Source organism: Dreissena polymorpha, chromosome 6 (genome assembly GCF_020536995.1).
Source record: "Dreissena polymorpha isolate Duluth1 chromosome 6, UMN_Dpol_1.0, whole genome shotgun sequence".
NCBI lineage: Eukaryota > Metazoa > Mollusca > Bivalvia > Myida > Dreissenidae > Dreissena > Dreissena polymorpha.
Window position 1 is genome coordinate 33,952,791 of NC_068360.1, and position 19,468 is coordinate 33,972,258.

General features: G+C 33.0%; 1 protein-coding gene across 1 annotated transcript; it reads right to left on the reverse strand.

Moving 5' to 3' along the window:
- Positions 1-8,482: 8,482 nt before the first annotated feature.
- On the reverse strand, positions 8,483-9,460 carry LOC127835574 (uncharacterized). The gene has a single exon (XM_052362010.1). It carries the CDS (start codon positions 9,458-9,460, stop codon positions 8,483-8,485), a length of 978 nt encoding a protein of 325 aa, XP_052217970.1.
- Positions 9,461-19,468: the final 10,008 nt, after the last annotated feature.

Sequence of the window (19,468 nt, forward strand, 5' to 3'; positions counted from 1 at the left end):
AAGACCGTTTTACGTGAAAAAACCTTCTAAGAAACTAAAACAAATTTCGTTCGTAAAACAATTCTGTTCTTGTTGATAGTGACCTCGCACCTAATTTCTATTTCCTTTGTTTACTGTTCTGTGAGAGGTCAAATGTTTTCTGATTTATGACATGGATTCTGACCTGCCTTTCAATGGATTTGATGAAGTAGAGTTTGAAAATAATAGAGATGTGTTAATTGAAGTTAAAATGACTTACTTTTAGCCAGAAATTAACGTTACGAGTAGAGCTAACGGTTTAAATGTGGCATCGGATTTAATGGATTCGCGCGAATTCTGGACGAGTGTTGTGTCTGTAAAATATTAAATGGAAATCTGTAAATGTATCAAGTCGGAAAAGAAAACGGATGGTTGCATAATGGTATGCGTGAAATAATGTAATTCTACGTATTTATTTTCATAGTTATGTCATTTTGTAACCATTCACATTCGTCACTATTTGGAATTCCCGTTTCTAAAAATAGAACATATTGGTAACAAGGGGGGCGACTCTTGATGTCAGCAATCGTTAAGGTTACAATATACTCAATAATCGAGTCATGAAGGCTGTACTCTCTAAACAAATCATCATATTTTCCTCGAAGGCATGTTATACACTTTATACTGTTGTTCTGGTTTTATCGTTTGGAGATATTGAGAAGGTAAGCATAGGTGTTAAATCCCTGAAATAGGATAAAGTTGGAGATTAAAGTAAAAAATGGCACTGCAAAAGGTTACAATCCACTAGATTTTTTTTTTATTTGAGTCGAATTCTTTTTTGGTTTGAACATGAAATATCTGTTTTATTGCTTAAATCGATTAAGCTAAGAATGCCCGTCAAGAAAAGGTATGGTTATGGGGGTCTCTATGTGCAAAATGTTGTATTTATTTTTGCTCGAAGTTGTCGCTTTTATATCGAAACATATAAGGAAACTATTTAGTATATTTTGACCTTAACATTTACTTCAGCAGCATCTTCCCTGTATCTTGCAACTATGCTTTCAGCGCCATCGGCGCTCTCGTTTTTATTACGGTTTTAACAGGGCACCATTTTAAAGTTCGTGTGTCGTATGAATAGATATATTCGCAGGAAATTAGCATGGAATTTATTGTGTCCACAAATAAATAAAAACGAGCATTTTGTATCTACAAAAATCTATGTAATCAAACCACATCTTGCGTTGAAATTGTGGAAATTGCTATAAGAAACACTGATTGTTTAGGTGTTAATTTTTTTTTTTGAAATACTTTACGAACTTTTCGTTGATTTTAAGCGTTATAGAGACTTTAATTAGATTGCAGAATGGCTGAGGATTATTAAATATTATAAGACTGCTATGGGGCTAAAGATGTCGTATATTTAATAAGAATGTTATGTGGTTCAGGATGTAAATAAAACTTTTAATAAGAATGAATGAGCCTTAGGATTTGTGTTTAAGCTTGAATAAGGAGTTTATGAGGCTAAGGGTGTTTGTTTTAATTTAAATAAGAATGAAATGAAGCTTAGGATTATGTTCTTTTATAATTATAGCAATGCTATATGGCCTTTTATTTTTCTTGTCATTTGTATAAGAAGGCCATGGTGTTTACGATTTAAAATGTAATTCATAATGCTATGAGGCTGCGCAATTTTTTATTTTAATTGTACTGCTAAAAGGCTAGGCAATTATAATTGTACTGCTACGAATCTAAGGTTGTCTTTTATTGAATTTGCGTAAGAATGCACAGGGGCTAATAATGTTTGTTTTAATTAAAATAAAAATCATATGAGGCTACGTATTTGTGTTTGAATTTTGATGAGAATGGTATGAGGCTTAGTATTTTTGTTTAAATTTTAGTACGAATGCAACGTAGCTATGGGTTTTCACAAGTGTGTATAGTTAATTTATATTTAGTATTAAAGAGGTTTATAGTTCGGCTTGCTTTAAGATGATTAATAGTAACACTGCTTTGCTTTTTTTATCTTCAATAAATGGTTCTGAAGTGTCGTTTGTGTATATATATTACATGGCATGCATTTATAAACCTTTATACCATCATGCAATTCATCTGTAATCGTTCATAGTTGCCCTGAAATACCGAACACATATTGCAGCGTTTAATCGATTATTTAACGTTAAATTATACAAAATGTACCAATTGCAGTTTTCACAGTGCACTAAACACACAGTAAATGGCTACAGTACATGCTTTATAAGCGTTATTAAAGACCTCTCGTCAAATTTTAGTTGCTCGATGATGCGCAAAGAAAAAGAAACCGGGTAAAGATTGTATGTGTAACCGTCAGGATTGCAGAAGCTGTGATAACTCAGTGCAATAACCCCTCCAGAACCAGATACAACTACACAAGAACAATAAATAAATTTATTTACGACATTAAAATAAACTATTTACAATATGATATGACTATCAAGAGAAATAAACCAACAAATTATCAAAGTTAATGTTCAGTTAACGTATTTCAACTGTAGATATTAGATGTAGTGGTGGAGCACTATTGAGTGTCACGACCTGAACCTATGTCCAGCCGCCAATGACCAGAACCAAAACTGAGTACCGGTGTTAGTGTTCTGCGACGTAGCAAACTTCGAGCTGTATCAAACCAGAAAGTAGAGTGCAGATAACTGGAGCTGTATCAAGCCCGGAAGTGGACTGTAGATAACCGAGCAGACTATGCCCGGAAGAAGACTGTAGTTACCCGAGCTGTATCAAGCCCGGAAATAGTCTATAGATACCCGAGCAGACGATGCCCGGACGTAGAACGTTGTCAAACGCCGAGCAGACGTCGCCCGGAAGTAGAACGTACTGGTGACGTTTACTTGACCGACCGTATACCGGTGCAAACGGTTCCCCGTATTCCGCCTAATAACGAGGTGTAGTCGGTAATGTCAACGAGTATGACCCCCTGTAGACTTGCGGATGCTCAAGTAGCACTGGCGTAACGCTATCGGTGCGTTGACGACCTGTCGTCTTCCATGCCAAACGACTACCCACATTGAAACGGCTAAAATAAACGACATTAGTGAATACTTTGTCATTAACGACTGTCTTACAGTCATACCATATAAATATATATAGTACAATGTCATACAATGTATCACACTTTTGTTTACTTCCATAAATGCACAAGTTTCTTATAAAATATTGCTACTCGCTTGAATGCATATTTTAAATGCACGATGTGCCAAAACATTGTACACATTATACTCAATTCACCAACTAACATCTTAATGTTAAATATGATGATCCACCGTTAATGTGTAATATTAAATTAAATCAAACTCTGATGGTTTGTTAAATCAATTGATGCATAAAGCGTCTACACACAATAAGTGATATAAAGACATAAACAAAGTCATTATTATACATGCCTCGCGTACCTAAGATTATGTACACAAGCAAACAACTACACATGTAATGCAAGTTGCCGCTTTTGACAAATAACATAGTTAAATCGTAACAGTATGACCGTGTCTCAATTGTAATTTAGAGACAGAGAATGATTTCTTGCATTGATAATTTACCTTCCCACTTCATCAAGAATTAAGTTTGATAGAATCTGTAGCATCGCGTTATGTTATGTTGAATGCATTTGTAATGCCGCACATGAACCATGAATTATCCATCAAACACGCGTTCATAGAGCTAACTAGAGTTCAGAAGAATATCTGACGGTAAAAATCACAACAAGTAACCGTTTCATAAGGCTGGGGAGCCTCAATAATCAGCCTTTCAAATGAGGCATTAATTGAGCGTCGTTCTGAAAAACTGGGCGTGTTGCAAGGTCGTAAAGTTGTGTCGTAGATAAGACTTTGCAGTCCGTAGAGGCTAACTAGGGTCGATATATTCCGCTGTTATGGTTTTGTTCGTTTCAAGAAAGTCTCTTTTTAATGAAAACCCAATTGAGTCGGAAATTAATTATAATATTGTTAACAAGTGTTTTCTAAATTATAAAAATTTACCATTTAGAGGATTTATATTAAATTGTTATGAACACCTTATACTCGTTGCATATGTTGACACATACAATGCCGATGCGAACAATACGCTGCGAATGACATACATAAAATCATTAAACAAACGCACACTGAACTGTTAAGTAAAAGGTATGCATACGTTTTGTTGGTAACGATCCAAAAGTGCGCAAGAATTGTCATAACAGGTCGTGAATATTGTCGGCATAGCGTGGACGTGAAATGATATCTAAAGAACTTTTTGAACTAACCCGGTTTACGCACCCACTTTCACCATTTTAAGAAATCATCCCCGAAAAAAATGAAAATAAATAAGTACATATTTAATAAGCTATTTTATCCAGATTTAATAAATGCCGCCATGCAACCGTTCTTGATGTTTTAAATAAACTTGCGCATGTTTTTTTTGTACATTCGTCTTACATCCCAATACTTGATGTGTGACGTCACTGTGCTCATCTGACACCTATATTACAATGTTATGCACATGCACGATATGGCTTTATATACATACTCTTATAGACAATCCGTCGAGGTTGAAATGATGTCTATGTTTAGGAATGGTTAATCTATCTAATTATTAATTAAAAATGATCAAAATGAGTGTAATAAAATGCATGCACCTGCGTTGTGATATTATATAAACTTCACCTTGAACTTGCGACCACGTATACAAGCATACACTGTTTGAACAAGATTTTGTATTGAAGGGATCTATTTTGGTAAATTGACAAAATAAAACAAATTGTTTCAGATTCGCACATTTACGTATGTAGTTATGATATTTGTGGGTAAACATTAAAACTGAACATGCTCTAAAATATCCATAATATGCATCTGTTGACGATTTAAAAACTTGAACATTATTAAGCGCTGCAACGCGAAACGATTTTATAATTTGGAAAGTTCTGTTGTTGTCGTTATATTGTGTGACACTGCGAGGATTGCTTATATAAAGTATAAAATACATCACGCATTATATGAGCACGGATGGCCGAGTTGTCTAAGCGTTATAAATTTAGCCCAAGGTTCAGTGGTTCGAGCTCATTTGATGGTAACTTGTTTTTCTTTCTTTAATTGTATTCTTGTTTTACTGGAGTTGTTTTAGATCAATTTTTTACATTCATCAACATAAAGCATTTCATTAAAATCTTCAATACATGCCAAAATCTGTGAAAAGGGCTGTAAAACCATGTCCAGTATATATCATCTAAAAAATGGCGAGGATGAAGTTTTGGTTTTACAGGTTAAGAACACTTAAAGGAATGTACAAAATGACTTTTGCGGAACATTATCATCATCGCGAAAAGCGGGTATAACTAACATACATTTAAAAAAAGGTTTATGAGTAGTAAATGTAAATTTTAAAACTATATTTTCGCTTATAATAATTCATTAAAATTTTTATATAAACACAAGTCTGATCATACTACGAGCTTCTTTGTGGTTATTCTCAACGGTCGTTATTGCTACGTCAGTTTCAAATACCACTAAAGTAGTGTTTATTGTTAATAAACAAAAAAAAATATATGGGTCTATGTTGTTATGACATATATATAACATCGATACAACTGTGTCTCTGAATTCAAGAAAGAAGCCAATAAGACCCTCTGTAATCAACACACGCTCTGCAATGTTAATGACAGTTTTGCCATTTTTCCCGCATCTTGAAAAATGCATACGCAAGCTACGAACGCACCACATAAGAATAAGTGTATTCACAAAATTACACATGAACGTCGTTGTTGCGACTTTGCAAATGTTTATCGGAAACAACTTATGCACATTTGGCGCAAAATAAAAAAATCTCACCAGAGACAATGCACAATTGCATACAAAAGTTTAGAAACGACAAAGCAGTCCCCGAGCCAAAATATATACTATTTAATTAGTAACAAGCAATATGCCATTTTAATTTATATATTTTGTTATTGGTTTTTCATTAATACTTGTAAATAATACCAAGAATCTGCACATTTCGAAATTAAGGTCAATAAAAGGTCCATGTCCAAGCGCTGTGGTTTGGTATGCCTCACTTCGGTTTTCTTAACTCCGGTTTGCCTCAATCCAGTATGCCGCATTCCTTTGAAAAATGTCTTGCTAACCATAACACGGCTTTTCTGAGTTCTTGTAACCGTTTGACCAAACTGCAGTGTATACCTATAGCTTCTACAATATAAATTAAACAAAGTATGACTAATTTGATGGTTCACTATGAATAGGCATACATTGTTTATGATCAAACTTCTAGTTTATGTAATGTTTCATTACTTAGAATGCATAAGTCTCTCAAGGGCTTGAACGTTCCTGTAATATAGTATTTCAGCTAACTTGCATTGCGTAAGATTTTCTGTCAAGACATATATCATTCGTGTTCTTCCCACAATAATGTATCTTCTCAGGTAGCTTACAGTCACACCTTGACCGTTTTCTTGGAAGTCTAAATGATGTAATTGTTTTTGTGTATGGCGTGTTTTTGTAATGAAACGGGTCAGTAAGTTTCTTTGTATAACTTACAGTTTACTTTGGGATGTATAATTATATATTTTTGTGTACAAGTCCAGTTAGATTTTGTATATCAGATATTATTGGGGCGCAATATTAGACGTTCTATCAAACCATTTAATAGATAAAAATCCAAAAAGCTGTTTAATGGGTTTAATTTTTCATTGATTAGTTACCAGTTTTTTAAATATTTAACCTGCAACACCAGTGAAATTGTTAAGTCATATGATTAAGCGACCATTTCAAATTATAAATACATACTTAAAGTATGTATGCTGAAATTCTTCCGACCAGAGTCATTCCGAAACTTGAATTAAGCATATCACGTGAAAATGGTTATGTTCTTCTTTCTATTTGTTAATTTTAACCGTTTATGAAGGAACACGATGTATTCATTAAAAAAATGAAAACACATTAATATTTTTGCTTTTTGTTCAACATAAACGTTGATTGATAAAATAAGACATAACCATATAAATCCAACCATTGCTCGTTCTTGAAGTTCACATTGACCAACACAATCGAATCACCGGTTCTGAATGAAACACAATAACATTAAGTTATCGACGTAACACACATATTCTAACTTCAGGTTGAAAAACTACCTTTCGCGTTTTATCTATAACAATAAACACACATCCATGACGCTTTTACTATTTTCATTAGATGAGCACTTAAGATACTGTCGTGTGTTAGGTTTTGTCCCATTCAATACGAATTACAAACTCTCAAATTGGTAATATACCTTAAAACGTCACGAGGTGAGGCTTTGTTGAAGCATTGTTGAATGCATTGATGAATAACGTATTTTGTTCACAAAATCATCGCGCAAAGGAAATGTATATTTAACGTTTAACTTGTGTATCCTATCCTGTGTATTAGTTGGATAATACATATTCATCAAAATTGAAAGCTTTGCCGATTTAATACAAAACCAAATTTTAAATGTGTTAAAACATCAAATACATTGTTAGTATTCGATGTTTTATTCATATTTAAAAAAAAGTGCATTTGAATCAATTATTTAAAGAACAAACAAATACAACATAGTACTTTTCCGATTCGATAGTCGATTTACGAGCACAAGCGCAATATACATGTCTCTGAAATAATTAGTTTGATCTGCGTCAATACCTTGAAAAATATTTTTTAACACATTTTGTCGCCAGTGTAAAAAAAGGAAACCAAGAAGTTAGAAAATCTAGACAAAATCATGGTTCTGTAAATTATATATTCTCGGCATGAGATTTCGTGGTTTTTCACCAAAAGACTTCTCGTAGATACGAAAATGTGTGGATTACTAATGGTGGACAAATAAAAGGAACACAGTTACTTCGGTAATTATCCGACGCGTTTATGTTTAAATCGTAGATCGGTCAGCACACAAAATAAACGAAAATTATTATCACAACAATATTAATGAATTTACAGTGAGTCGCCATGGTAATGGCCTTTTTAAATTTGATCGTCGTTGGCATGGTGATATCGTGTGGTAAAAATAATATGTAAAGCAGTGATCACCGTTTACACAGAGAGAAGAAATGGCGGCACGTTGTAATCAATGCCTTTGATAATTAAACCTGCTCATAAACACTAGCAACCAAATTATAAGATGTATGCATAATAGATTCAACTATTTGTTTAAATTGTTCAAGTATATTTCGCTTGATATAGAATTTGAGAGCTAATTACAATTACCATAGTTCGTTTAGTCATATAATTTTTAATTCATCATAAAGGCACTTTCTAATTAAAAAAAACTATTCACGAGAATGCTTATGGAAACATATACTATTGTACATTGTTTATTTTGTATAACTTAATAAAATAACCTATTAAATAGATACTATGGGTAATGACCACATTTGAATGTTGAATTATATAAACATACTACTTAACATTGTATTTAATTGTTAATGAACAATTTCTTATATTCGGTGATTATCATAAGCGTGTGCCTGTTCATCAAAGTGTGATACTGTGTTTCATTTAATGAAGCCTGAATTCAATCTGTCAAAGTATCTTTTGTCTTCTTTGTGGTCGTCTGAGCTGTTGGTGTTTTCTTGCGGACGTTTGACGAAGCCATTGGATATCCTGTTGAATCGTTGCCTGTTCATATCGGTTTCGTATTCATCGCTTCCAATATTAAAATTGTCGTTCTTCTTAACAAACCCGTTTGTTAAACGGTCAAAGTACCGTTTGTTTTCAATTGTAAGACCGCTTACGTCTTCCGTATCTTCAAGCATGTCCTCTTTCTTGACGAAACCGCTGGTTAATCTGTCAAATCCACGTTTATCATCAACTCGGGAAGCTGTATCAGTTCCTGACAGTATGTCATTGCGTTTGATAAACCCCATATTCAATCTGGCGAAGTACCTTTTCTCACTGATTACATCGCCGTTATCAAAAGTTTCGTCGTCCTTTTTGACAAATCCAGAATTGAGTCTGTCAAAAGGTCGTTTCACAAAGCCATAGTTTAACCTGTCAAACCCACGCTTTTCATCATCTACATTCATCTGAAGTGGCTCATCAATTACGCTATTCATAGGACGTTTTACAAACCCAGATGTTAGTCTATCGAACGGGCGCTTCACAAATCCAGAGCTTAATCGGTCGAACGGACGTTTCACAAAGCCAGAGTTTAGTGTGTCAAATGGGCGCTTCACAAACCCAGCATTCAGTCTGTCAAAACCTCGCTTGTTGTAATCAGAGCCCGCGCTGGTTTCGCTTTGTACTTGACGTGTCGTGTTCTTATCCGAATCTTCATCACCATTGTTTTCATTCTGAATATTAAGGTGTTGAGTGGGTATACTATTAACAACAGACGACAGATTGTCTTGGATTGTTGAGCGTTTCTTGCGCATAAATCCCGACGAAAGTCTGTCTAAATAACGTTTACTGTATTGAGGCGAGTTCTCAAGTGCTGTCTTGTCAAGTAGATTTCCCAACAGCCTGTCGTACATGTCATTATCGAACAATTCCCCAGTGGAGTCCGTGGTCTCATCGTTGTCTTGCTTTATGAAACCCATGGACAGTCTATCAAATCCCGAAGGCCCTCGCCTCTTATACTCGAATGGTGTTCTGCTTGTCTGGACTTTGCGAGCGGAGACATTATTATCAGGTTGATATCGTGCAATGAAAAACGGATGATAACTAACAACGCCCGGTCTGAAAAAGACACAATTTACAGTGATAAATACTCTTAACAAAATGTCAAAAAATACTTCATCACCACACCAACAACTTTTACCATTACTATCAATGCTACCGATGCATACAAAACTGTTCCGATATAATGTTAATGTATGAGATTTTTATTATAATTATTGTTATATTATATTATTGTTCTTCAGTATTACAATATTGAGTTAGAGGAACGATTATTATAAATAACTATATAAAAAAATGTGTGCGTTAGCATATATTATGATTTTATGCGATATACGGCATAAACTACTTCGTTCATTCATAGTAAATAATCGTGAAAAACTGACTATGTAAAAATTTGATTTTGTTGTTTTAATAAATGACACGAGCTAAAACAAATCATGTTATTAAATTATGTTCGTTTGTCATATATGTTAAATGAAGTATTTACTCGCGATATTTCATACGTGTTTTCCTTGTGTGTTGGAGGTTAAAGATTTTGTTTAACTTACTGTAGTTATTTGAAAGAATATACAATATTGCCTTATTTAACAAACAGCTTAGTTTGGTGATGAAAACAGCAAACTCTTTTGGTGTGAAGTTGCCGAATGAATACACAAGAAGTTTGCTTAATATTCTTATATTTTTATTTCAGGCCTTAATTTGTAATATCATAAGCATTTTGGTATGGGTGATAAAAGAAAAAGAACACGATTAAATATCTTATAATCAGTTGATTGCACGTGTCCATCTAAGAAATAGTGCAGATCAACTTCGGCCAATTATCAGTATATTGAACAACGAGTCAGTCTTACCACGTTGATCGGATCGTATCTGAAAGATGGGGTACTATAACGTTTGCAGGCTGACTGGAAGATCAGTATTATAATGCGATAACTACAAAGAGGTATGAACCATTTCTCATATTTTACCGTGCATTTTATCATCATTTTATCATTGAACGCCACAATTAAGTGCAGGGTCTATGTTCAATCAGTTTTTTCCATATGGTAACTTAAAAGTATATGTATGGACGTTTTAATTGTTTGCCGAAATACCACTAAACAATAAGTTTGTTGTTAAGGACTGTATAGTGTTGTGTCTTAATGATTCCGTATGCAGAACCAATGTTACTAGAACCCGACGAGGAAATATAAATGTGCATTGTGGTTCAATTTGCTGCGAATACCCAGTGATCGTTATCATAGAAACGGTTACTTAATTCTTGTATCACTAGACAATATCGGAAGGGACTGTTAGGCCACAACAATAACAAATCTTGGGGCATCTCATTTATTAATATTTTCAAAAAAACGTTTTATTTACTGCCATACGATAAATTGGCACGACTCAATACCAAATATTAGTCGCTGTTATCATTATTAAATCTTCAAAACGCATCTAGATCCCGATAGATATCTTTCCCTCAGTATTCAAACCAAATATAAAATTGCTTTTGCACACTTTGGAAGTGAAAATCATAAACACAAGGTTGAACTTGGTAGACATTTCCATTTACCATTTGAATCCCGATTATGTAGATATTGTTGAAATGATGATATCAAAATAATTGATACCACGCTTTTTACATTGCGATAAATATCGCATTATGGGCCGGAGGAATTGATTTACTATATAAACTATTCTGTTTTGTTGTGTTATATACAAAGACGTTGACGCAACTGCGTAATTGATATGCTCGTAAATATTTATTAATGTTTGCAAATGAATACTCAAATTATGTTCCATTATGCTCACGTTTCGTGTAAAATACAGATAATGTATACTTTTCATACACAACAATTTCTTAGGACGATCATCACTTGTATTATCGATTTGTGTATTTGAGCGGCCAAACAATAATACATTTATATGAAACAAATGACATTACGTATATGTGGGAAAATTTTAATCAAACAACAGCAAGATTTTGTTCTGAGCACATCTTATAATGTACATGTTTTCTGCATAAGGTAAGCGTCATATTTCAAAATAAAATTCTACTCTAGTAAGTTGATTCCATTATGCATGTCGGTCACAGTTACTTATCATCTCTGAAAACAGTGCATTAATAACTTATACTTCAAATGTTTTCATTACAAGTGGCCAGCTGTCAGCTGGTTACATATTGTTAAATAGCAAGTGCGTAACAAATAATAGTTGATATTACGGATTAGGCTATACGACGGAAAACATGGTGACATGTCAGTTAATATTTGAATTTCAAAATGTGTCAAAAGGTGACAAAAATATAACCCGGAGTCAGCAGGCCATATATTATATTATGTACAACATGAAGTGCTTAATTAACAATAATCTAGATGACATATATTGGGGACTTGATAAAAGCAAAATATGCGAATGCAAATCGTTTATGTATTTCTGCCTTTAAATATGCATTGCATTTCAGACATTGTACACGACACAAAAACTGCGCATTATAAAAATGAAGAATCCTTTTTTGTCGGCACCCATTGTCTATTCTATAACCGTTCTAATTGCATTTTAAGTATTTAACCGATCAATTATCAAAATGTCAAGTTGAGTGAGTTTTTATGGTTTCATCTCAAGCAATGCATATAATGGCAAGTCAGTCCTGACCTACGAGACCTATTTACCGAAGATGTTATTAACACCTTATTTCCTAATATTTAGTCAGGGCGTTTGTATGAAGAACTATCCGGTATTGCTCGATTTAACGAGCCACGTAAACCAAATACCTGTGTTATTTTTATACAATTTAGTTACGTTATGTTAGGCGACAGTAAACTATCAATATAACAATTCAAATACAAGTAGATTGTTAATTGAAAGTGCCAATTATTTGAAGATATTGAACTGTATACATATCATTACCAATTACAGATTGTTACTTAGCAATTATGTTGTTGAACTTTTGCGCTATATAAGCCTTATTTTCAAGAACAAAGACGCTTTAATCTCATTAGATGACATATACATTACAGGTTCTAAGACGTCAAGAAAAACAAAGTTCTTAAAGTCACATTTACTTATTTTGATCGATTCTTTCAAACGAAAATGATGTGTTCTATCAAGGCTAAACTACACTGTCCAAATTAGCTTTTGAGAGTTTATTAAATTAAGAGACTTGTGAATTGTCTGTTTGTGAAAAATATTTGAATCACACATCACACAATTGTGTCCACAGTTCAAATTTATAGTATTTCTTTTAAATTCGTTCTGTGCGTTATCAACAATTTCTTATTGGTAAACAGAGGCCATACTTTGACCACTTGTACAGCATGAAACATGGTAAATTACATATTTGTTATTGTTCACGAAATGTTGTGTTTTAAAAAAAAATAGACACATACTGAGTTTTGATATTGAGCAATAATAGCAAAGCGTGTCTGTCATGTTCCGACGTGTTTGTGTTAAAGGGACCTTTGCACAGATTTTGGCATGTATTAAAGCTTACAATTACATGCTTATATCGATAAATGTAAGCATTTGATCTAAAAAATCTCCAGTAAAAAAACAATAATAAAATTAAAGAAAGAAGAGAAAGTAACCCTCAACTGGGCTCAAACCACTGACCTTTAGAGTCCTGTAGTAAAAGTTTATCGCTAAAACGACGTGATTTTAATACTTTATATAAGCAATCCATTTAGTATCACACAATACAACGACAACAACATAACTCTCCAAATATTTAAATCGGTCCGCGTTTCAAAGCTTTATAATTTTCAGTTGTTTAAATCTTGCAAAGATTCATATAATGGACATTTTAGAGCATAGTAAATGTTCAGTATTAGTGTTTCCTCACAAATATCATAATTACAACGAAAATTTGCGAATCTGAAACATTTTTGTTAATTTTGTCAATTTACCAAAACGTGCACAGGCCCCTTTTAATCATGGACCAGTTAAACCTCAAAATCAAAGAAAAAGAATGTCTTCCAAATAATACCGATTTTAAAGTGTGCATAACAACGAATGTCAATGATGTTTATTGGAATAATCACAGCCATGATTTTGTCTTTTATGTAAATGTCTTTGTAAAATAACAACAACACATTTAAACAAAGCTATATGTGGTTGATTTATTCACCGATACTACTAAATATTTCATTAAAAGTTTAATCGATGTTTGAGCATTTGTTTATCTAATCATTAGCCATGAATTGTTTAATGTTGCGTTTGTGATGTTTATTGTTTATTTATATTTAAAATATAAGGTATGAATATATATGTGTATTTAAACAGCAAATAAATACGACATAATGTTCACTGGACATGCTTCATAAGACCATTTTAAAGTCTTGCCAACAACAATTGTCAATCCCGATTGTTTAAGATTAATATTTTAAATAGTGTACACAAGATTAAAATAGTATTATAATGATATTTTCAGCATTATTAAAACCTATTCTTAAATTCAAGATTCTTACTTGATTTAACGTCACCTGTATACTAAAGTTCAGCAGTTCACACATTTTCATTTCAGAAAAGGTTTTATCCCATTTTCACCGCGACACTGACGGTATAACACGTTGTGGAATATACTTGCTTGTATTCAACACGGTGGAATATACCTGTCGCGTGCACGGACTACTGTTTAAATGACGTCATGCGATATGCGCTAAAATTAGGTCGATATTGTTTGGTTCATTGATCGAATTTTAAGGTCACCCATTAGAAGGAAATGTGCATATTTTGCAGAAAAATATATATATGACATATTCTCCAAAAGAAATGTTGACATAAAATATAAAATTACACGATTTTTGTTTTGTTGTTTTTTTTTATTTATATTTACTTTACCACTGAATGATTTTTCATAAGAAACAAAGTCGACAAAACATAAGCTTCAAAATTATACGACCTTCAACCTTTAAATCTAGTCATATGACATGATTTTTCGCCATCCGTATAATGAATCAGCTGATTGATGGCGTCATAAAATGACATACTTATTGCGTCATTTTCCCCATTTTTTTGACGATTTATTATAAACGCGACTCATTTCACATGTTTTCTACATGTACTGTATGTCGACATATCTGAATTGACAATTGATCACATTTTCCTTAATTCGTGTAATGTGCATTGTTTATAACCAAAGCATATACTTTTGACATTGAACTTAAATATTAAGAATGTACAACAAGCCATACACATATCGCACAGTTCATGAATAATCTGCTATGTTTGCTTTCCTATTTTATTCACGTTAGGCATAGAGCCGTGTAAAGTATAAGATGGTAAAAATAGCACCACACTGGCATTGGGAACGTCCCATTTTGTACACGGGTATTTTCTACTCATTTATCTGTTGTGTACTGGAATGTTTTCCATTCTTTGTGTATTTATATATTAAATTATTTTCTCGTATAATAAGGGCATTTACCATAGATAAATAAAACATTGTGCAAGTTTACTCATAATTATGTTTGTATGCAGAAATCTGCAAATGCAACCGAGTTTACCAACGGCTATTATTAGATAAACTGCTCCGTTTCATTAGAACAGCAGTAATGTAGAGTACATGACGTAGCGTGTGACGAAGAAGAAAGTTTATCGCGTTCATAAACTCATTTGAATAAAGTGATAGAATGGCATAAGGGTCTTTATTTAACTATGCTAAAATAATTATTAAAGACCCTAGATGCAAAATCGTCAATTATTGAGTTAAATGGATTATTAGATGGATTTTAAAGGATAATTAAAGGTAAGATACTAGTTCTTACATGTTTTGATTTTTGTATGTACTTTTTTCGTTCCCTGTTCTCGGGGAAATGATTTTAACATGGGCGCCATTGATGCATCGGATCACACACGGCATACCCATAACATTATATAAAAAAAACACGTTCTACGCGTCCTTAAATTCGTCGTCCGAAGTCGGAAAACGTATTACCCTGTATATTTTGTGAAATAAAGTGTCAGTCGCTGCAATTGTCTGTTTACTCGTCAAAATTGTCAAGGTCTTCGATAGCTAAAGAAACTTCAGCGTACAGTTTATTTAGTATTGACAGACCTGTACAAAGTCGCGCCAGTCAAAAATCATAAAAAGCGACATTTAAAGTTATGGTAGCCAGAACTAGGTCGTCGATGGTGTACATGTATGTTGACATCGACAGCATTTTGTCAGGAGCAATCGCCGCCATATTTGATTTTGATCATTTTCTTTCGAAAATAAAATGAATTATAGTAAAGTAAAATCTTCTTTTCGCGGTCGTAATGTGTTAAAATTCGCATACTGCGTAAAATTGAATGTAGGCATATGGTGATATTTTTACTTGTTTTACAGTTTGTGTGTGAATTTTTAAAGACTATTTTGCGTACCAGAACAAATACATGTATATCACTACGCATGGTTACATTTGTTAGATTTTAAGCGCTTTTATGACTGAATTTAAATAATGGTTAATGTTATTAGATCTATTTATGTTAAATGTCACGTTGAAAAAATCAAATGGGATAAATAGAATACTAGGATTAGCGTTGAATACAGAGAAGTTTATGTTGCTCGGCCCGAACGCCAAGGCTCGCGCTTCCGGCGTTCTAAGCCTCGCAACATAAACTTCTCTGTATTCAACACTAACCTAGTATTCTCTATATCCTTTTAATGAACGCAGTGTATATGAATGTGTACATCATTTTACCTTATGGAAAGAAGCAAGAACTTGGAATTGTATGTCGAACCCATATATCAGCAAGTGATGTTTATATTTTTAGTAAAGCACAAATATATGTTAGTTTTTAATATGTCATGATTTAAATTTATGTTTGTGTATTTTCTGGAATTCTATTTAGTGTTTGCCATGGATATATGCAATATAAATACTGTGTCTATTAGAGTTATGAAAAAGTGACATATATATTTTATAATTGCGTAGACATATATTATAGTAACCCTTATGAAATGTGCACTATTAATATATATTTATTTTATATATTAATGCGTCAATGTATTTTAAAATATTCATAAATAAAAATGAAATATACAATATTTAAATCAGTTATTAACTTACATGCAGGAAACAAAAGATGCAAAGCGGAGTATTATCCTACATGTCATGACGAATAAAACACTGCAACGCGTTCTTCCAAATAATCGCTGCTTCTCCGATCGCAACAAATATCACACAGGAGTAGTTGTTAAACTGACGTCACATCTTCACATGGAACTATTGATGTCACTGCACGAGCAAATGGAAATTGACAACGAGGAATATAGGCGCGCTATTGTAGATTGACAAGTTGGTGCCGGCACCAATAATGTCTCTATCATACTGTTATTGTTTGGAGACTCTATCGCGGAGTCAAATATGAAAATTCGCAGAGATAATTTAATCAAGCTATCAAGTAAAGCGGTTGGCAATGAAAGTAGTCATTTTGATGTACACGTCTGAAGAGGTACGGGTAGGCTACTTAACGCTTATTCAATATTTATAACAATAACCCATTCAGCTGAGACAAATATAGTGTTTTCATGAAATATTTACATACAATAACTGGCGTACACTACACTGCCACATAGAAAGCAAATTAACCATCGATCGTTCCTTAGATAAAACAATTTTTAACTAAACATAACTAACCATCGAATCGTACTTAATTAACAATAACATGATTGTGTATACATATAATATATATATACCTAATCGGGAAACAATGTGAACAACTCTTTTTTCAGTGTAATTAATACCTAATATTAATGCTTATTCTGTTACTGCATTATATTTGCGCAAACTGCATTCCATTTGGTCATTAAAAAATCATTCACATGATGAGCGCGACCCTTATATTCACATACAAACATGTTCCTGATTGGAAAAAGGCATAATCGAAACTAACACGATTCACAATTACCAGATATAACATGGATGAATTTAACAAATAAGGTTTCCACAATTGTCAAAAGTCTATAGCAATCATGTTGAAAATAAGACTATTTGAGTAGAATGAGGCTTTGCTTTGTTTTAAACAATATGTTTACTGTTTGAAAGTTCCATTGCGATTTTGTAGAGATCCCCAATGATTTCATGTGTAGGTTTTGCATTGTGTCGATTGCTATGAAGCTGTGTTCTTTTCGTTGAAGAAGTATGCTGCGTATTATCTGCATCGCCCTTGGCATACACGTCTATCAGCGCTTGATTGCTGGAGCTGCTATGGTACCGGATTACACACATTATATATCAATGTGAGTTCCTATTAATGAATAATGAGTATAGCCTTACATTGAGAGCTAATATCATATAAGGTCAATATAAATGTATTCGTATTAGCTTATAATCTATTTTAATGGGTGCTATTATTCAATCGTTTTGATCTCAAAGTCATGCATTAAGAGTGACGGCTCATAGGCGAACAGGTTATGCAAATAAAAGTAGCAGACATAGTGTGACAATTAAAGCAAAAATAAATTAACGTTTTACATAAATAATTTTAAAAAAGCAACACCGATTCCTTACCGGCATATTTTCATATTTAGTGTGTGAAGTTTATCATAACCAACAAATATGTATTTATTAGATGCACATAGATTCTCTACCAGTATTTTGTTAATGGGTAAATATTATTGATATTCAATACAATTTATGTTTTCCAGTATTGCTTTTAAAGATATTATTGCGAGAAATTTTAAGAAGAACTGATGTTTTACATTGAAGTTAAGTATATTTACAAACATAAATACATCCCCAATTTTTGAATTGACCGATTTGCCTGTATTGATGTTGGTGTCCATACAATTTTTGTTTATCAAGCAATGGATGCATCGACCAAATCCAACCAAATCTATCAACCCCTAGTAGGGGAGGACAATGTACACTTTCTGATAAGTCGCTCAGCTCTGTAAGATTCTAAACAATCAATACGTTTATTACTGACCATGCTTACAAATTACTCCTGGCATGTACCCATGTGAACCCGTATCACGTTTGGTCTCGTATGATTTGCTACTCGTTATCTATATACGTTAAATATGGAATATTAACAATATAATGCTTTTACTTTGTTACGTATAATATTGATTTACTCTATATATGTAAAGAAGAAGTATTAACTATTACATGAATTGTTTATGATATTGAGTTTTTTAAAAACATTATTGTGTGACGTATTATATTGAATGTATTACGTTACGTATACTATTGAATTCGTATTGATTATGTGTTACTTCTTAAAGCTACGATTTGTAGGAAAAAAGGCATTACTTCTAGCTCTTGAGATGAGAGTTATATATTGGTATTGAAATTATTGTATTTTTTTTTATAGATGCCTCGAGAACACATTCATTTGATCTTAATACCAATGTATTGCCTAATGATTTCATCACATTTGATCGAAACATATGTATTTTACCTTATAAAATGGACTGAATAGAACGCGGGAACAATATAAGGGGTATGTGCTCTTCTTTAATGCAAATCGAAACGCTACACAAGGAAATGAATATTTGTTGTCAACAACATTTGTTATCTAAACATAAATACTTCTATTGGAATCGAACTTCAATTGTTATATGCACCTCTTATAAGAACTCTTGGGCTTATTTATGTGTGTAAATAGAGAATAACAGGTAACTGCCTTATCTTTTTGTAATATATCATGCATGGCTTAGAATAATATAACGGCGAGGCTTGCCGAAGCGTTATTTTATACGTGCCGAGCCTGATATATTACAAAAAGATCAGGCAGTAATCTGTTTTTCTTTTTATAATGCCACTACGTCCCCGATTTTAAAGAAATAATGAAACAATCGCTAAAAAGCTGCAGTGTTAGCGGGAAAGACTATGACCATTGTCGTTTGACTTGACGTCATGAGCACGCGCGCTTAATATTTGTAAACAATG

What these genes read in the sequence shown, in the direction of transcription:
- LOC127835574 (XM_052362010.1), bottom strand. Translation starts at nt 9,460, where the DNA reads ATGTACGACAGGCTGTTGGGAAATCTACTTGACAAGACAGCACTTGAG.